The sequence below is a fragment of the Brassica napus genome, chromosome C6, assembly GCF_020379485.1.
Source record: "Brassica napus cultivar Da-Ae chromosome C6, Da-Ae, whole genome shotgun sequence".
NCBI lineage: Eukaryota > Viridiplantae > Streptophyta > Magnoliopsida > Brassicales > Brassicaceae > Brassica > Brassica napus.
Window position 1 is genome coordinate 26,276,830 of NC_063449.1, and position 19,023 is coordinate 26,295,852.

General features: G+C 30.7%; 1 protein-coding gene across 1 annotated transcript; it reads right to left on the bottom strand.

Moving 5' to 3' along the window:
• Nucleotides 1–1,397: 1,397 nt before the first annotated feature.
• On the bottom strand, nucleotides 1,398–4,238 carry LOC106405342 (fatty acyl-CoA reductase 6, chloroplastic-like). Its single transcript, XM_048759781.1, has 6 exons — nucleotides 3,953–4,238; nucleotides 3,778–3,881; nucleotides 3,343–3,542; nucleotides 3,150–3,250; nucleotides 2,905–3,076; nucleotides 1,398–1,824 (listed from the first exon to the last, which is right to left on the bottom strand). The coding sequence occupies exons 1-6, from the start codon at nucleotides 4,236–4,238 to the stop codon at nucleotides 1,398–1,400; spliced, it is 1,290 nt and encodes a 429-aa protein (XP_048615738.1).
• Nucleotides 4,239–19,023: the final 14,785 nt, after the last annotated feature.

Sequence of the window (19,023 nt, forward strand, 5' to 3'; positions counted from 1 at the left end):
AATCTGCAAGAAATTGCATAGTCTGGATTCGAACCCCAGACCTAGGTGTAGAAGCCTTTAAACCTTAACCACTACGCTACGGTGATTCCACAATAACTCATAGATCATCATTAATATAATAATAAATAATATAATAAAAGAAATAAAAATAATAATAATAATTTACAATTCTCAAAATAATATTTAATAATGACATCATTAATGTCATTTTTGGCAATTTTGCATTAATTCTATTTTTAATTATATAATTTTTACTACTAAAAAATTCTTCAAAATTTTATACATTTTTTAAAAAACAAATTGTAATTTTCTAACCCTAATTTCATTAGTTTCTTTTAATATCTACAAGGTTTAGAGATATTATTTGTTTTACTTTTGATAGTTATATACCTAACAAAATTTTCTCTTAATTTTACAGAATTTTATTTAATATATTTTAACTAAAATAAATAGCTAAAAAAATCTTTCCAATATTATAATTGTAAATATATACATATAAATTATTAAATATAAATTTAAATAAAAAAATATTTATTTTATCTTAATTACATATAATTAAATTGAAATTTAAAAATTAAGCATTGTAAGCAAATAATAAAATATAAAAGTTAACAAAATTTCATTTTTAAAATATATTTTAAATTTTAAATTTTTTTATTTTAACACATGGTTCATGAAAATACCAAGTGAACTTTTAAATGTAACATCAACCTTTTGGTTCAAATGGATTATATATATGTGATTCACATCCAGAGTAAAGTGTGGATAAATCTTTTATTGATAAACAAGAAAATTCGTAAAGATAGGTGAGGTGATACAGTTATTTATGAATACAACCGTATTAGATTATTGAAAGTTGAAAAGGAAATATGGACAGGTAATGTTATTGAAAGTTGTCTTTTAAATCGTTTTCTTTAGCTGGATCTTCCACCAAAGACAACCCTTTTGATACCTTGAAGATGAACTTTGATAATGTAACTCTCCCAATCAATGTCTCTCACATCAAACCCAAACATTTTTCTCTCTTCCATTGACATCTCCTGAAGCAGACTCCTTGTATTTCTATCGTCAAACCTGGTATTAACTATTTTGGTGAGTAATATGATTCTTTTTTTTTTTTTTTTTGTAATCCAGGGTTCCCCGCTTAGCGGGTCATTCCCTGGGCCCGGTCAGGCAGCGGGCCAGCTTCACCCGGAAGGTTTTTCCCTGAGCCCGAAGGCCCGGTACCCACTTTGTGACAGGGATGAGCAGTTCGCCTCCAAAGCTCTAACCAGTAGATCTGACTCATCCCGTCAGTAATATGATTCTTATCTAGCTTAATTAAACGAACAAGTAAAATTAATGTTATTTACCGAGTTTGAAAGAACATGTAAGGCTGATATATTTTTGCTAGGGATTCAAAATACTTCAGCTTCCTCTTGCCCTTCATGCTCAATGGGGTATGTGACTGCTTCTCCTTCACCATTATTGGTCTCTCTTTCTTGTTTTACTATAGTGTTGAATACAGAGGAGGTGAAACTTTCTATGGAACTGTGGAATTTCATACGATCTAACTCTTTCGTTGTTTCTCTCAGTGGAGAGTCAAGCAAATGTTGTTGAGAGAAGTCCATTAACTCGCCAAGTGTCAAGGGGTTTGGATGAGATGTTGAAGTGACATTGTAAAGTTTGAGTTCTGGTACATTACCACAACCGTGCTTTGACATGGCTGCTATAGTTGCGTTCACAACCATATCAGCAGGTATTATATCAAAGTAAGATTGATAATCTCCCAATAAGTGAGGGATATGGTCTTTTCCATAGGCCAAGATTAGAGGAGCACTCATCCTGTTGTATATTACAAAAACAAATTGTTGAAACAGAAACATAATTAGTTCCACTAAAATAGGTTTTACATATTTTCACCCATATTGAAAATATGATTATTATAGATGCATCCGTTTATATGATTTTTGTTTGCGATAGAGCTAAACAGAAAAAAAAAAAATCCCATGCTGATTTTTTTTTTAAAAAACTCAGTACACATTATTAAATAATAGAATTTACATAAAAAATCTATTTTTTGAAATATTTTTGTAAGCATTTATTTTTGTAAGCATTTATTTTTGTAGAACATAAGTAATATTATATATATATGCTTTGCCGAGTTAGCATTTTTAGAGTAAACAAAAAAGGCGAAAATGATTTCTCTCACTCATCCTGTAAAATTGCTAATCAAGCATAAAAAATTATATTTTTTCTTAGTTACTTTAGTTACTGTTTAAATAGAAAAAATACATACACTCATTATTAACCTATACTCCCTCCGTTCTTAAAAGATGTATGTTCTGGAAAAAAAAATTGTTTCAAAAAGATACATTTTTTACTTTTTCAATGTATTATTTTATGAAAAATTGTAAGTTTCAAAAATATTAATGGTGTTTATTGAATTTCTATTGGCTAAAAGTTATGAAAAATTGTTATTCACAAAAAACAATGCATATTTAATGAGTTTTCTTAATATATTTGAAAAGTTTAGAGTATGCATCTTTTAAAAATAGAGGGAATATTTGGTAAGGGTCACTATTTTTTTCTTTTTTTCTCTCTTTCTCGTTTAATTTTTTCCTCTCATTTTCACTTCTTAGCCATAGTCTATTTGTCTTGGGAAAAGAAACTCATTAACCTTATTCCTTGGAGCCAGCTAGGGAAAGGCTCTTTGGATGAACTTTCGATAATACTAGGCCTTATGATCACTACAGGGAGATCTCCTCTTTGGTTGTGAATTATGGACTCACCCATGGCTTTTGTGAATGTGTAAGTATTTTTCCAGCCATAGTGTTGAGCTCTGGTTTCTCATCATAAGATAAAATTACAGATATTGATGTAAGAATGTGTAGAAAAAAATAAATGTTTCTCATTGATCCTCACCTTTCCATACCAAGTTCTTTCAATTTTTTATTTTCTTCACTGCCATGGAACATTCGTAAAGCTTCTGAAGCTAGTTTCAGTTCAAGTTCGATGTTCAAGTCAGAAGTTATGTTTTCTCCAATTGAGAGAGTAGTCTCTGGTACTTTCCCTTCTTTCTTTCCAGTCACGAAAGCTATATAACAAAAAACAGGTTTTGAAACTTCTCTTAACAAAAGCCTATTTTTTTCCAAAATATAAACTTATACCAGTTGAATAATGGAGAAAAAGTTTCAGTTTCTTGCAGTCCTTGGCAAAGCTCAAGAGCCGACCAGGTCCAAGTGCGTTGACACTTAATGCTGAGTCGTATCTGTTTTCATTTACTTGGGTTAGAACTTAGAAAGAAGTGTTTGTTTGCAATAAACACAAAAATAGAGCAAAAGAAAGAGTGGCATGCAATACCTGTCATCAAATGTTGTGCGACCTCCACAGCTTATAATGACATCAATCTCATCACTAATCTTGGCTGCTATTTCAGAGTCGAACCCTAGATTTTCTTGTGCAATATCTCCAAGTACTGGGATCAACTTGCTCTTCATGAAATCTTCATAAGAGCTACCGTGGATTTGCTTCAGAAGCTTGAATAGATCCGAGCTTATGATCTGTGTGGAACAGTTGGATAGAGAATTAAAGAAGCAAAAAGAGTTTGAGTAAATCGACATGATGATAATATAGGTTGGTCCTCCATAAAGCTTGATGAAACATTCGTCTTGACCACAAAATTTTAAATGCTAATATTTATAAAGTCATCATTTCCAAATTGTATGTTAAGATTTCTATTAAAATATTTATGACCCCTAAATCTTAAGGCCAACTCATGATATTGAAAACAAAAACCTCATCATAAAGTCTCTTGTTGGCTGATTCTTGATCATTGGCTTTTATCAAAAGGAAGATCTTCCCAATCTCAGGACTTGCCCTCAACAATTTCTCAATCAGAACTGCAAGCAAACAAACCAAAATCAGTTTAGTTGGACAAAAAAAAAAGAGTCAGTTTTAGGGGTTCTCTTACCTTTAGCAAGAAACCCTGTTGCACCGGTTACCAGATAGCTTTTCCCTTTTAGGAAACGGACGATTCCAACTCCATCACTGACACTAATTGTTTCTGTCTCATGCATCGTAACATGCGTCATAGGTTTCAACGATGTCTCACCGTAACAACAAGTTTGGACTCTACGAGTCGCCAGTGTCAAACGATGAGCCAATAAGTGGTTAGGTTTGCCAGGGAAAGAGGAGAAGAAGTTGACACCATCCACTCTGATGGCATTGCTGGTAGCTAACTGATTAGTGATAGTCATTTTTAGTAACAAATGGAATGCTTTTAATATAGTTTTCTTTGGTGCCTTGGAGGGTTCTTGTGTGAGGATATATATAGAAAGTGGAAAACCGAGACGATGGATTTGAATATTGGATCATATTTTGTATAATTTATTGATATTTTACATATATTTCATGATGTCGCCTTGTGGAAAATAAGCTTTAGAAATATTAAACTATGTCTCTATTATTCAAATTTCAATGTATTAACAAAGAATTTCTAATATAGTCATTTTTTATGAAGTCTTTGATCCAATCTGGTTGATCAAATTAATAGAAAAGATCATCTAGAAACCTATCAGTGATGATGGGGAAGCTAATGAATGGAATATAATATAAACATGTGGAGTGCCTGCTTAGTACTATAAATAGTTGTTGACAAAAAATATGGACCCTCTAATTAGTTAATTTAGAAAATATTACTAGAAAATAAATTAAATCGGAAACATTTTAAACACACAAATTAATTTTACTTTATTAACTAAAATCTTTTTTAAAAAGACCGTAATTTATAATTATATTATCTTACAGTATATTTTATATACAGTACTTTACAAATTCAAATCAACAGCTTGGTTTAAGAAAATGTTAAATATTTTAAATAGTACGTTCGTCCTCACTTTTAAACCGACAGTGAGCATGTGTTCGTTAAACCTTTTTGGGTCGAAAATGTAAAATGTTCACTAAACTTACGATAATTTATTGATCTTTCATAATTTTTATCATATCATATATCTTATATATTAATTGAAAAACATTACGGATATGAACGGTGACCGACGAGGAATAATGCATTCTCTAACGTTTTTAAAAAAAATTACCATTCACAATGAATAATAATTATCTCATTCCCTCTCATTTTTTTTTCTAGAAAATTAAAGAACAAAATTATTTCTCGTTAAATTTGAGAAGAAACAATCATTTCTTTTCATTCCTGGTATTTTATTCATGTACATTCATTTTTTATTCGTTCCTCTTGTTTTTTGAATGATCACCTGTCTACAAGTCTTTTTTAGCTACATATCATTAATAGAAAGATTTTTAGAATCATTAAAGAAATAGGTTGGTCCATCTAAATATATAATAAGCTTTTTTTTTATCAAACTAACCATAAATTCATTATTAAGGTTCTTTATTATTTCCTTAAATAAACGTTACGGAATTGTGTAATGTGGCTAAAGTATATATGGTAATTAATGATTTTGAATAATAAAAATTTGATAAAAATTAGTGTATTTTCTATCATATTTGTTTTAAAGTATTAAAAAAGCATTGACCAGCAGACTTCTTGCAACATTAAGAAGACTTCCGGAAGACTTAAAAGAAGACTTCTTTTGAAGTATTCTCTAGGTAGACTTCCCAAAAAGTCTTCTACAAAAAGTCAAAATTCTGACCAACTTCTGTCAAATTCAAAAGTAGCATGTTTATCCGAGAAGACTTGTAAAGAAGCCTTCTCTGGGAATTTCGAAAAAAATTCAATTTCAAAAGTAAGTCAATATTTACAAAAGAAGACTTCCGAAGATGTCTTTTGTAGAGTAAACTTCTTAAAAAGTCTTCCTTCGTAAATTTGCAATTGCAAAAATGATCTAAATAGAAGACTTCTTTTGAAGTCTACACAGGGTAGACTTCTTTTGAAGTCTTCCATGGATGACTTCAAAAGAAGTTTTCTACGTAAATCTTTATTAAACTTCAAATTTATCCAAAATTAAAATGAATTTTTAATATTTTCTTGATAATTCATGTTTATTAGTCAATATTGGGACTACTGAATCAAATTCATAACTTAATTGGTGATAATTAAGAAGTTACAAACATTGATGTTTAATAACGTTTCTAGCTAAACGGAGAAGTATTCTGTAAGTCTTCCTCATAAGTGTTAACTTTCAAAAGTGTTAAGTAACTTCAAGAATATCAAGTCATGTGGTTTAATGTGTCTTTTTAGATTATAAGATATAATTTTTAACTTACATGAAATTTAAAAGCTTTCAACTTTCACTTAAAATTCAAATTTGATCTTTTGTGAATTTGACTAATATTTTTTTTGCGAAATCTTCTCTCTTAGTTTTAGTAAATTTGACTAAGTTTTTGTATTGTTGTGTTTTGTTATGAGTGGGTAGAATGGTTAAAAAATTCTTTTGATTAACATTTCTTTAAGTTTACAAAAGAATTCACAACTAAATAGTGCACATACAAATCATAAAACAGACCATAAACAAAACTATTACACATGGAACTAGATATCGTTCCTCAACATAGATAAGTTTGGTCTCCACTTGACATCATTCATTTGTACCACTTTGGGCAGAAGACTTCCCAAAGACTTCGTGGGAAGTCTTCTGGCATAAAAGACATTAGAAGACTTCTGAAGAAGTCTGCCAAGAGTCTTCCGAGAGTTTCTGAGAGCCTTTCAAGAGACTTCTTAGAAATCTTCCAAAGTCTAACTCATATTTGAAAAATCTGTATTCAAAAGCATTCAAATGGCTTCAAACAAAAAAAATCTTCAAAAATATTTTTTTTTATGCTTAAATAATAAATAAAACAATCAAATTAGGTTGAATCTATATATTTTTAGAATCTAATATATAAAACACACAATACATATCCAAAATTTGCATAATTTTGAGCAGAAAACTTTGGAAGACTTTCTGAAGACTTCGTGGAACGTCTTCTAGCATAAAATGCATTAGAAGACTTCTTGGGAAGTCTTCTGAGAGGTCTTCCAAAGTCTGATTTAAATTTGAAAATTTTACATATTCAAAAGCTTTCAAACAGCTTCAAAGAAAACTTCAAAAACATTTTTTTATGCTTAATAATAAACAAAAAACTGTCATATTAGGTTGAATTTATAACTTTTTAGAATCCAATATATAAAACAAAAAATACATATCCAAAATTTATACCACTTTGGGCAGAAGACTTCCTGAAGACTTCGTGGGAAGTCTTCTAGCATAAAATGCATTAGAAAACTTGTCTAGAAGTCTTTCGAGAGTCTTTTGAGAAGTCTTTCAACGTTAGTCTCAGATCTGGAAAACCTGCAAATTCAAAAACATTTAAATGACTTCAAAACAGATAAAAACTTCAAAAATATAATTTTAATGCTTAAATAATAAACAAAACAGTCAAAATATGTTACATCTATAGCTTTTTAGAATATAATATATAAAACATACAACAATACATATCCAACATTTATAGATCTACCTTTGAATGAGTGAAAGATGAGAACTATGTAATGAAAAACCTGCAAAAAGAAGATAAATTTGTGAGAAGACATAAGAAAAAAAATGAGAAATAGATTTAAATTTGGTGTTTTGATGTTCAAAGAGATTAGGGAGAGGTTGGAGAGTTTTAGAGTGAGAAATATTACATTTTCGTTGCAGTCATTTGAGAGCAAGAAAAAGAATTTGTAAATTTTCTTTATATATGGATACAAAAATTCCAATTAGGTTAAATATTTTCGATATAGAAGACTTCCTTCTAAGAGAAGACTTCTTGGAAAGTCTTCTAAGAGAATACTTCTTGGAAAGTCTTCTAGATCCTACATACACTCATCTATGTTAAAAATAATTCAAATTTAGTAAAACTAAATTTCCATCGTTTTAAATGTTTATTAATACATGATTTCTATTTTTCTCTTTTAAAATATTTTTTATTAAATTTATTAATTATTTTTAAAATCTAATATATGAGAAAACTTTCTCTAGAAAACTTCGGAAATACTTCTCGAAAGCTTGGGGAAGACTTCTTGAAGACTTCGATTTAGGCAGGAAACCTATTTTTTCTAAATTTAGGCGGGAACCCTAAATTCTACTAAAATTTAGGCGGAATATGTCAGAAGACTTCTTGGGAAGTCTTCTGTGAGTCTTCCAGACCGTATAATCAAATAACTAAGCAAAAAAACACTTTCTTACACTTTTAAGATATTTAGAAAGCATTTAAATCAAGTTATTAGATAGTCACTAATCACATATAGGTCAAATTTTTTTAAAAAAAACAATAAGATGAGATTTCAAAATCTAACCCTAAAAATACTAATAATACTACAACATATGTTACCTTACCCTAAACCAAAGACTATCATGACTCAATCTACATTCACTCATCTATGTTAAAAATAATTCAATTTCAGTAAAACTAAATTTCCATCTTTTAGAAATGTTTATTAATACATGATTTTTATTTTTTCCCTTTGAAAATATTTTTTTATAAAATTTATTAATTATTTTTAAGATCTAATCCATGAGAAGACTTCATGTGGAAGACTCATTGATGACTTATGGAAGACTTTTGATTTAGGCAGGAAACCTCCAAAATTTAGGCGGGAAACCTAAATTTTTCCAAAATCTAGGCGGGAACCCTAAATTTTTCCAAAATCTAGGCGGGAACCCTAAATTCTACTAAAATTTAGGCGGGATGTGTCGGAAGACTTCTTTTTATGTCTTATGTGAGTCTTTGAGACCCTAAAACCAATTAACTATGCAAAAACAGTTTGTTAAACTTAAAAGAAACTTAGAAAATGTTTAAATCAAGTTATTAGATAGTTATTAAACATATATGGGTCAATTTGAAAAAAAATGAAGGTAAGATTTCAGAATCTAACCCTAAAGATACATACAATACTATAACATATGTTTCCAAACCCTAAACCAATGACTCATGAGCCAATATACATTCACTCAACTATGTTGAAAATAATTCAATTTCAGATGAACTAAATTTACATCATTGAGAAATGTTTATTATTACATGATTTCAATTTTTTACCCATCAAAATATTTCTTATAAAATTATTTTTAAGATCCACTGAACGAGAAGATTTACAAAAAAGTCATAATAGAGAAGACTTCTTTATAAGTTTTTTTTTTTTTTTGTAACACTTTTATAAGTCTTCGCTAACGGAGAGTTATAATGGTAAAACTGAATATATATTTTTTGTTTGTTCATAAGAGGGTTGTTGTAATTTCACTAGGCTTTTGGGTTAGTTTTGCATTTGATTGAATTTGGGATACATAAACCTAGTTTCAATATTATTCCTTAAACTAAACTATACATGAACGCAGGGGCGGACGGAAGGTTTACGTAACGGGGTCGCGTTCCCCGACTGTTTTCTGGTTATCTTTAAGTAATTCAATTTGATTTGATTAACAAAAATGAAAAGTGCACCGATTATATGAAATCTTTATGAACTTTTTTCGCGTTCAAACTAAAAAACTTTATAGATCCACGTTTGCATGTAGCCTGTAGGGTCTATATAGTGATCTAAAAATATGAATAGTGAATTCATATGCATTCTTTTACATTTAAATCATTTATTAAGAATATTTGTTACATATGGTTCTTTGTTATATATTAAATATTAAAGATGGTACAGTAAAAATATTTATTTATTAAAATTGCTAAGAAATAATAAGTAATAAATATTCTTTTTATTTTTCACTTTTTTCTTTATTTTGGTTATTATTTTAGTTATAACCAGTCAGGGTTGTGATGAATTTGAATACATAGTGAAATCTAGGGCATACATGCTACTATTCGTCCTTCCTTCTAAAGCGGCAATGAACAAGGGTTCATTAAACTTACGAAAACTTATTGGTTTAATCTTTATCATATGATATTTCAATATTCTTCTTTAAACTAAACTATACATGTTTTAAATACCAAACATGATTTTAAAGTGCTACCATAATTGGATTTGAGTTATAAATTGTTGTGATTCATATTCTCCAAAGTATGTTAGGCGGACATACTACTGATCATCCTCCCTTCTGAATTAAAGCAGAAATGAACTAGGCTTCACTAAACTTACGAAAAGTTATTAGTTAAATATTTAGCATATCCTATTTCAATACTCTTCCTTAAATTAGACTATACATGTTTTAAATACCAAACCTGGTTTTAAAGTGTTACATTAATTGTATTTGATTTGTAAACTGTTGTGATTCATGTTCTCCATATTCATCGTCTTTTTTTTAGAGGTTTGTCAGAATTGTTAGATCTGTTGAGTTTCATCAGGTTTTACTATGTTCATCGATTTTATCAGTTTTCTCGAGTTTGTTGGTTTCGTTCAGGACGTTGGTTTTGTTGGATAATATGTTTAATGTTTTTATGGAGGATTAGATCATAAGAGAAGTAAGAGGTGTAATGACTTTATTTGAGATGTATCTCTCTGTATCTTAACGATTAAAATTCATGATCTACATACTATAGAAAAACTGTAGAATATGAAATCAAGAATGATTATAGAAAGCTATACATAATTACTAAATAGAGCTAACATAACAACTACTCCTAAAGGTAGCTAGATAATGATTCAAAGTCTCTTCTTACAATAGAGGAAGACTTATTTAAAAACAGAAATAGTAAAACAATTGGACTAACTAGCTAAAGACTCAATCACCTTTCATTCTTCAATTCCTCCCTTGACCTAAAACATATCAATTTTCAGTTTAATCTTTCTTTAGAACATACTCTCATGTCTCACCTAGGGTTCTCAAGCACTTTAAGCTTAACTGGCTTTGTCATAATGTGCTCCTTTGTTGGACAGTACTCCATCATAATTACACCTTCAGTTCCAGTCTTGCAGAGGAAGTGAAACCTTAGTTGTATTTTCTTGCTTCTTCCTTAGAATAATGGATTTTTAGATAGCTTAATTTCTGAATTGTTATCACACAAGAGAATGGTACCATCACGTTGATCGCATCCAATATGTTTTAGTATATTTTTCAACCAACCGCCTGACATGCTCCACTTGCTGTAGCTACATACTCCGTCTATATGTAGTTGAGAGTGTGACAGTTGGTTGTTTTTTTAACTCTATGATATTGCTCCTCCATCCATCATAAAAGTGGATTTGGATGTACTCCTTATATCATCTTCATCTCCTGCATTATCACTATCCACATATCCCACATGTCTCTCTTTTCCACCTCGCTTGTACTGAATGCATAGACTGATTGTGCCTTAAATGTATCTTAAGAATCTTTTCACAGCCTACAGATGCATCTCGCTTGGGTTCTCATGTACATACTTACCACATTCACTAAGTAAATCAAATCAGGCCTAGTTGTTATTAAATACCTTAGGCTCCTCACTATTTGCTTTAATGTTGTTGGATCAACAGCATATCCATCTCCTTTTATCAATTTGTTGCCAAGGATCATTGGATTTTTCACTGAGTTATATTCCTTCATTCCAAACTTCTCCAGTATCTCCAATGCATACTTCTTTTGATTAATGAAAATTCATCGTTTTCATGCATCACTTCCATTCCAAGGAAGTTCTTCATCTTTCCCAAATATGTCATTGCAAACTCCTTCATTCACTCTTTAAACCCTTCAAGCAAAGATTCTGAGTTATTCGTGTAGAATATTATATTAGATCATCTACATGCATACATGTTGACTATCAATGAGCTCTTCCCTTCTGTTTTAACAAACAAAGTATGCTCACAATAGCATTTCTTGAATTCTTTCTCTTATGAAATACCCTTTAGTCTAACTGTATGATGTCTTTGGTGCTTGTCTAAGACCATACATTGCTCCTTTTAGCTTGTAAACCTTCTCGCTTTCTTCTTTATATTTGAATCCCTTTAGCTGCTTCACATACACATATTCCCTTAACTCTTTTTGTAAGAATGATTTTTTGACATTGGAATACACTTCATCCCCTTTGAGCCACCATACCAAGTACCAACTTGATAGTGTCCCATCTTGCAACAGGCACAAAGACTTCATGGAAGTCAATTCCATAAGTCTGGTGAAAGCTTTTAGTAAATAATTTTGATTTGAACTTATCAACCTCACCTCTTTCATTCAGCTTATTCTTGAAAATCCTTTTAAATCATGTCATCTTTACATTTTTTGGGTAGCTCAATGAGCTCTCTAAGTGTTGTTTTCTTCAATGGATTCCATAGGTCTGGGCATTTTAACCTGGACCCGAAGACCCGAACCGGAACCGACCCAAAAATACCCTACCCGGAACCGGACCGAAAATTTACAAGTACCTTTTGGGTCTAAATTTTTTTTACCCGAAAGAACCGGAACCGAAAAGAACCGACCCGAATAGACCCGGACCCGAAAAGAACCAACCCGAATAGATCCAACCCGATAAGAACCGATTTGTACCCGACTTAAAAATATGTATATCTAAAACTATGATGTTTTTGTGTTCTATTTAATTTATATATATTATTTTATGATTTAGTTGAAATATCTTTTGTTAACAATATTTGTTATTATTTTTTAATATTTTAAAGTAATATAAAGCTTTAAAATGTAAAATTTAGAGTTTAAAAATGTTTTATTTAAATTATTAATAGTTTTATTTAACTTATTTTGTAAAATTTTAGATATATATGACAAATAACAACTAAATTTTATGGACTTGGGTATGTCATGTCCTTTTCAGATCCTAAATACCCGGACCCGATATGGATCCGAAAAATTACGGGTACTTTATGAGTATTTTAATTATAGACCCGAACCGACCCGGACCCGAGAAGAACCGACCTGAACCCGAACCGAAAATTTCTAAGTACCTATTGGGTCTAAATATTTAGGACCCAAAAGATCCGGACCCGAAAAGAACCGGACCGAACCCGACTCGAAGACCCGAACGCCGAGGCCTAGGATTCCATTTCTACTTTCATGATCTTCCTCCGTTTGTTGTGTAATTGTGTTTAGCAGCATCTTCATACTTCATTGGATTTCCTCAGTTGCAAACATCGCCATATGTTCACCACCATCCTCTTATGCGATCATACCTCTATCATCGCATACATAGTCTCGCATCCAAGCTGGTTTTAGTCTATTTCTTCTTGGTTTGCCTCCACTCTGATATTCTTTCTTTATTTGCTTAAATTATTTATGGAGCGTTTGGTGTCACTCATGTTGTGTCCATGTTACTATTTTTTTGCATTCATACTCTCTTATGTTTCTTGTCTAGTTCCTCCTTGATCCACTTTCTCTTCTTCATCATTCCATTTGATGAATTTTTTTTTTCTCAAGACTTTTTTCCCAGTTCCATTGCTTCTCTTCATCAAACCTAACATCTTTACTTATTATGATCCTTCCTTTCCATGGATAACAAAGTCTATACGCCTTAAGACTCCTTGCTAACTGATGCAGATAAGCATTTGGAATATTTCCAAATATCTTATTATTTTTTTTATTAATTATTTTGATAATTATCTTTAATGTTTTTAGGGTTTTATGGATTTTTTATATATAGCCGTTTATGCTTAAGTTTGTATTTATTTTTTGATTAATTAATAAAAATTGAGAGTTCTCTCTTTATTTGTTCCTTGTTCTCTCTTTGTTCCTTTTTAAAATAAAAACTGAAGTAGCGGAAGCTTTATAGGATAGAATTAGAGATCCGTTGATTCTGAAAATACTCAGAAAACTAGAATAATACAAAGATCTTATTTAGTCAAAGAATACCTAAGATCAATGTCTTCTTAAATTCGTTGAGATCACCAATGATCTACCAAAAACAATGAACAAAGAGAGAACTATCAATTTTTATTAATTAATCAAAAACTGAATACAAACTTAAGCATAAACGGCTATATATAAAAAATCCATAAAACCCTGAAAATATTAAAGATAATTATAGAAATAATCAATAAAATAAATAATAAGATATTTGGAAATATTCCAAATACTTATCTGCATCACTAACACATCTGATACTTTTCTCATTAAGATTAACTCGTCTCTCATACGGTATAAGCGCAAATGCGACACAACCAAAAACTCTAGGGAGGGTTATTGGTAAGTAAATTCTCATAAACTTTTAAAAAAAAATTGAAATTTCATTTTTATTGGTTCATTGATTTCAAAAAAATTAATAAAATCCATTGTTATTGGTTTAAGAATTTTCAAAATCCATTCAAATCTATTGTTATTCAAAAAGTTTAGTTATTATTGATTCTTTGATTTTAGCTAAATCCAGTGTTATTGGGAGATGAATTATATTCATTATTACTCATAATACTCAACTTTCAAAATATCATATGTATACATGAGATTTTTAAAACCCTTGTGATAAAAAACTAGAAAACAAAATAATTATTCTTACCAAATATCTATTGCACCTTAAATCCAAATTATATGTCCAAAAATATAATTCTTTACAATTTATATACTTACATTTTTGAATATATAATTGTATTTATAGTGTTTTATTATTAATTAATAAAAACTAAATTAATATATGAATTATTAAACAAACATAATACGGTTAAATTTGTTAATATAATATTTATCTGATCGTATTAACATAATTTTTATGTATCACTATTATTTTATTTTTAACAAAAAATATGTTTTGAAATAAAAATAAATAAATAATCATGATTTAGAAAAATATAAATTATATATTTACTTGACAAAAAATGATAGAAAAGAGGTGATACAAATTCATGAAAATGTATATCAATCTAAAAAAGTTATGATCAAATTTTATAAGTATATTTTCACAATCCACATAGCTTTTAAAATCCATAAACTCTTAAAATTCACAAATTCTACATAAATTCATTTCCCACAATCTCTTATGTTGCAATTGTCCCACACTCAGCAGGTTGTTCTTCAGACTAGGCACAAAATATACTGTTGAGATCACCTGAGTTGTGTCGTTGATCTTAAGTCTGAGGTTACCTCTTCCTTCAACATGCATTCGCCTGTTATCTCCTAGCTTGACTTGCTGACGAAACTTGTCATCAAACTTAATAAATCACTCTGTGGTTCCACACATGTGGTTGCTGCAACTTGAGTTAAGGTACCAGACATACCTTAATTTCTTCTACTTCTAAATGAGCCATGAGGAATACATCTTCCTCCAATTTTTCATAGTTAGTTGTCCTCTTCCAACTTGGACATTCAATCTTAAGATGATCCAACTTGAGATATTTGTAGCATTCTATATTTCTCTTTTCAAAGCTTGGACCTCCCTTGTCATGACCTCCTATGTATCCTCCTATTCTTCGGTAATGAGAGTAACCACCTCTTGATTGTATTCAGGATAGCCACCTCAACCTCTTCCTCCTTCCATCCTCAAAACATGCTCTTCACCACCAGCCTTGTAGACATTTTTCTTGTGTATTGATAAAGAACTTTGTAGTTCATCCACGAACAGCTCCTTGATGTCCTTTAATTCTTTAATGGCACATACGACGTAGTATGTGAAACTTTAAACTAGAGTTCTCGGGTTTTTTCTACTATCTTATCATCCGTTTTGTGTGCACCCGTCAGTATCACATGCCTCTCTGATCGTGGAACTCCAACTTCAATGCTCCTTTGATCGTAAAAGGTTTTCTATGAGCATTGTCCAATGCTCATATATAATCTCCGTCGAATTTTGGTATACTCAACAACGACTCCTTATCACTCATTTTCACATTTTTCCTCGACCACTTGTAGAATAAGGAACCAAGAATGACTGAATGCTTTTGTTTTTTCTTGTTAGTCGTAGAAAGCAATACATAATTCTTAAATAGAGCTAAGATAACAATTACTCCTAAAAGCTAGCTAACGACTCAAAGTCACTTTCTATAATAGGGAAGACTCATTGGCCAAGCCAATGAAGTCTATGCTTCTAGCTGTTTTATTATGTATTAAGAAATTTTGGCCAAACTTTTTATAAAACATTGGCTTAGTCTAATGGTGTAAGCTCATGAAATTGGTCTTAGATGCACATTTACTTGTTTTTTTTTAAAGAAAAAAGTGCCACTTTTCTCTTATTGCCCTCCTAAAACGTAGGATCGGTTCTAGGATGATTTATTCAAAACTAGAAATAGCAAACAACTTGAATTAACTAGCTAAAGACTCTAATCTCTATCACCTTTTATTCTTCAAAACATTAGAAAATTAGATTAAAAGAAATTAAAATAATCTACGAAGAAAATATTTTACGTAAAAAATCCATAAATCGTGTGCCTAAGTATAAAGGACTTTTTCCAGAATTGACCTATAACTTAAACTCAAACACAAAACTAACCTCCATTTTTTTTGAAAATTGGTTTTGCCTTATTCACCCCACAAATTCATATAATTTACGAAAATGCCATCAATTTTTTTTTCTTTTTTTTCGAAAATGACATTTTTACTCTCTCACCCTCATCATCTTTAAGTAATTACAAGATTGTCATTGTCATCAATACCACAACCACCATGAACAACCAATTTGAAGCTCTTAATGAACTAAACACAAGATATCTCTCACTTTCTCTCCACAATGAGCTAAAAAAACCCAAGATTTTGATTCTAAATTTTTTATGGCTCATAGAGTCATAGAAGCTAACGATTCTGGGTGGATTACTTTCGTTTGTGATTCTGTGTGCTTGGAGAAGCCTTATGTATTCTAAGGAACTTATCTCACCAATTTAAGGTATGACATCGAATTTTTTTCCAGATCTGTTCGTCAGACGACTTACTTGGGAAGTCGTCTGGCTGTAGACAACTTACCTGGAAGTCGTCTGGTCAACGCAGAGGTTATTTTTGCAATTGACTTTGAAATCTGTAACCTGAGACGACTGAAAGTTAAGTCGTCTGTTTTTGTTTGGTTTCAAAAAAAATTTCAAAGAACCTAGACGACTTACATTTCAGTCATCATAGGTAAGTTTTGCATTTGACTGGATAATTTCAGAAGTTTGACTTTCCCAGATGACTTAGATTTAAGTCGTCTGGCGAAAATTAAAATAATAATATTTTTTTTAAAGTAGACGACTTACAGTTAAGTCGTCATATGTTAGTTTTGCAATTGAAAAAAAAAACTTCAAAATTTAATTATACACAGACGACTTATAATTCAGTCGTCCACGAGACGACTTACAAGTAAGTCGTCCAGGATTTTTTTCCGATATTCTGGTCAAACCTCGTAAATCCTGGACGACTTACATTTCAGTCGTCTCGTGGACGACTGAATTATAAGTCGTCTGTATATAATTAAATCTTGAAGTTTTTTTTCTAATTGCAAAACTAACCTATGACGACTTAACTGTAAGTCGTCTACTTTTAAAAAAATATTATTATTTTAATTTTCACTAGACGACTGAAATGTAAGTCGTCCAGAAAAGTCAAACTTCTGAAATAATCCAGTCAAATGCAAAACTAACCTATGACGACTGAAATGTAAGTCGTCTAGCTTTTTTGGAGTTTTTTTTTAGCCAAACAATAGTAGATGACTTATTTTTCAGTCGTCCGAAATAACATATTTCAAAGTCAATTACAAAAATAACCTCTACGTTGACCAGACGACGTATAGTGTAGCCGTCTGGACAACTTAAATTGAAGTCATCCGCATCTTCTCCGCTAGTTTTTAAGTCTTCTACGTTAGTTTTTGAATAACTTGTATTTTTAAGAGTGATAAGTAACTTCAAGATATGTAAAACTCATATTTACAAAATATGTTCTATCCCTTAGTTTTACTAAATTTGACTAAGTTTTTCAACGCAAACTTATAATAAAATATGATATGCTTTGACTAGTTACTATTGTTTGTTTCCATCTCTTAAGTATTATTGTTATAGACAATAATGATGACTATTGTTATGAGTTGGAAGAAGGGTTAAAATGCTTCTTAAAATGTTGTATCAATATAAAGCTACCAACATTCTTGTTTATTAAGATGAGAAAAAGGCCATTGGAGTTTATTATTGCATATGAGAGATCCAAAGATAAGAAAAAGGCTACTGAAGTCTATTATTTCATTGATTTGTAAATGTGTAAACACATTGTTAGCACATTTAATACATCTTGGAAAACATTATTACTGATTTTACAAAAAATTCACAACTAAAAGAGTAGAGATGCAATTCACAAAACAGACCACAAACAAAACTATTATAGATCATTCCTCTACAAAGACAAGCTTGGATTCCACTTGAGTAGACAAGACCACACGACTTTTAAGAAGTCCAGACGACTTCTAAGAAGTCCAGACGACTTCCAGGAAGTTCAGACGACTTTGTCAGAAGACTTTTAGGAAGTTCAGACGACTTTACAGGAAGTCCAGACGACTTTGTCAGAAGACTTCCAAAAAGTCCAGACGACTTCCAGACGACTAACAGGTAAGTCGTCCCAGAAGTCTTCCAGATCTGAAAAACCTGCATATTAAATCCAGATCTGAAAAACCTGCATATCCAAAAACGTTCAAATGGCTTAAAAACAGAAAAAATGAGTGAAATATTAGATAAATCTACCTTTACAGAACACACAAAAATACATATCTAAAAATAATAGATCTACCTTTAAATTAGTGGAAGATGAGTACCATCAAATTAAAAACCTGGAAAAAAGATAGATTAGTAAGAAAGACATGAGACAAAACTGGAAAATTCATGTAAAGTTTGGTGTTTTCAAGTCAAAGAGATTAGAGTGGGTTTGGAGAGTTTTAGTTTGGAAAAAAAGTAAGAACATTATACAACAAGAAGTTACCAAATGAAGAAAAATCAGACATAAGAACTTACCAAAACGCTCAGATCTATTATGAAAGGGAGACTTCGTTAGAAGACTTTCATGAAGTCCAGACGACTTCCTGGAAGTCCAGACGACTTCCTGGAAGTCCAGACGACTTTGTCAGAAGACTTCCAAGAAGTCTAGACGACTTCCAGACGACTAACAGGTAAGTCGTCCAAGAAGTCTTCCAGATCTGAAAAACCTGCATATCAAATCCAGATCTGAAAAACCTGCATATTCAAAAACGTTCAAATGACTTAAAAATAGAGAAAATGAGTGGAAGATTAGATAAATCTACATTTATAGAACA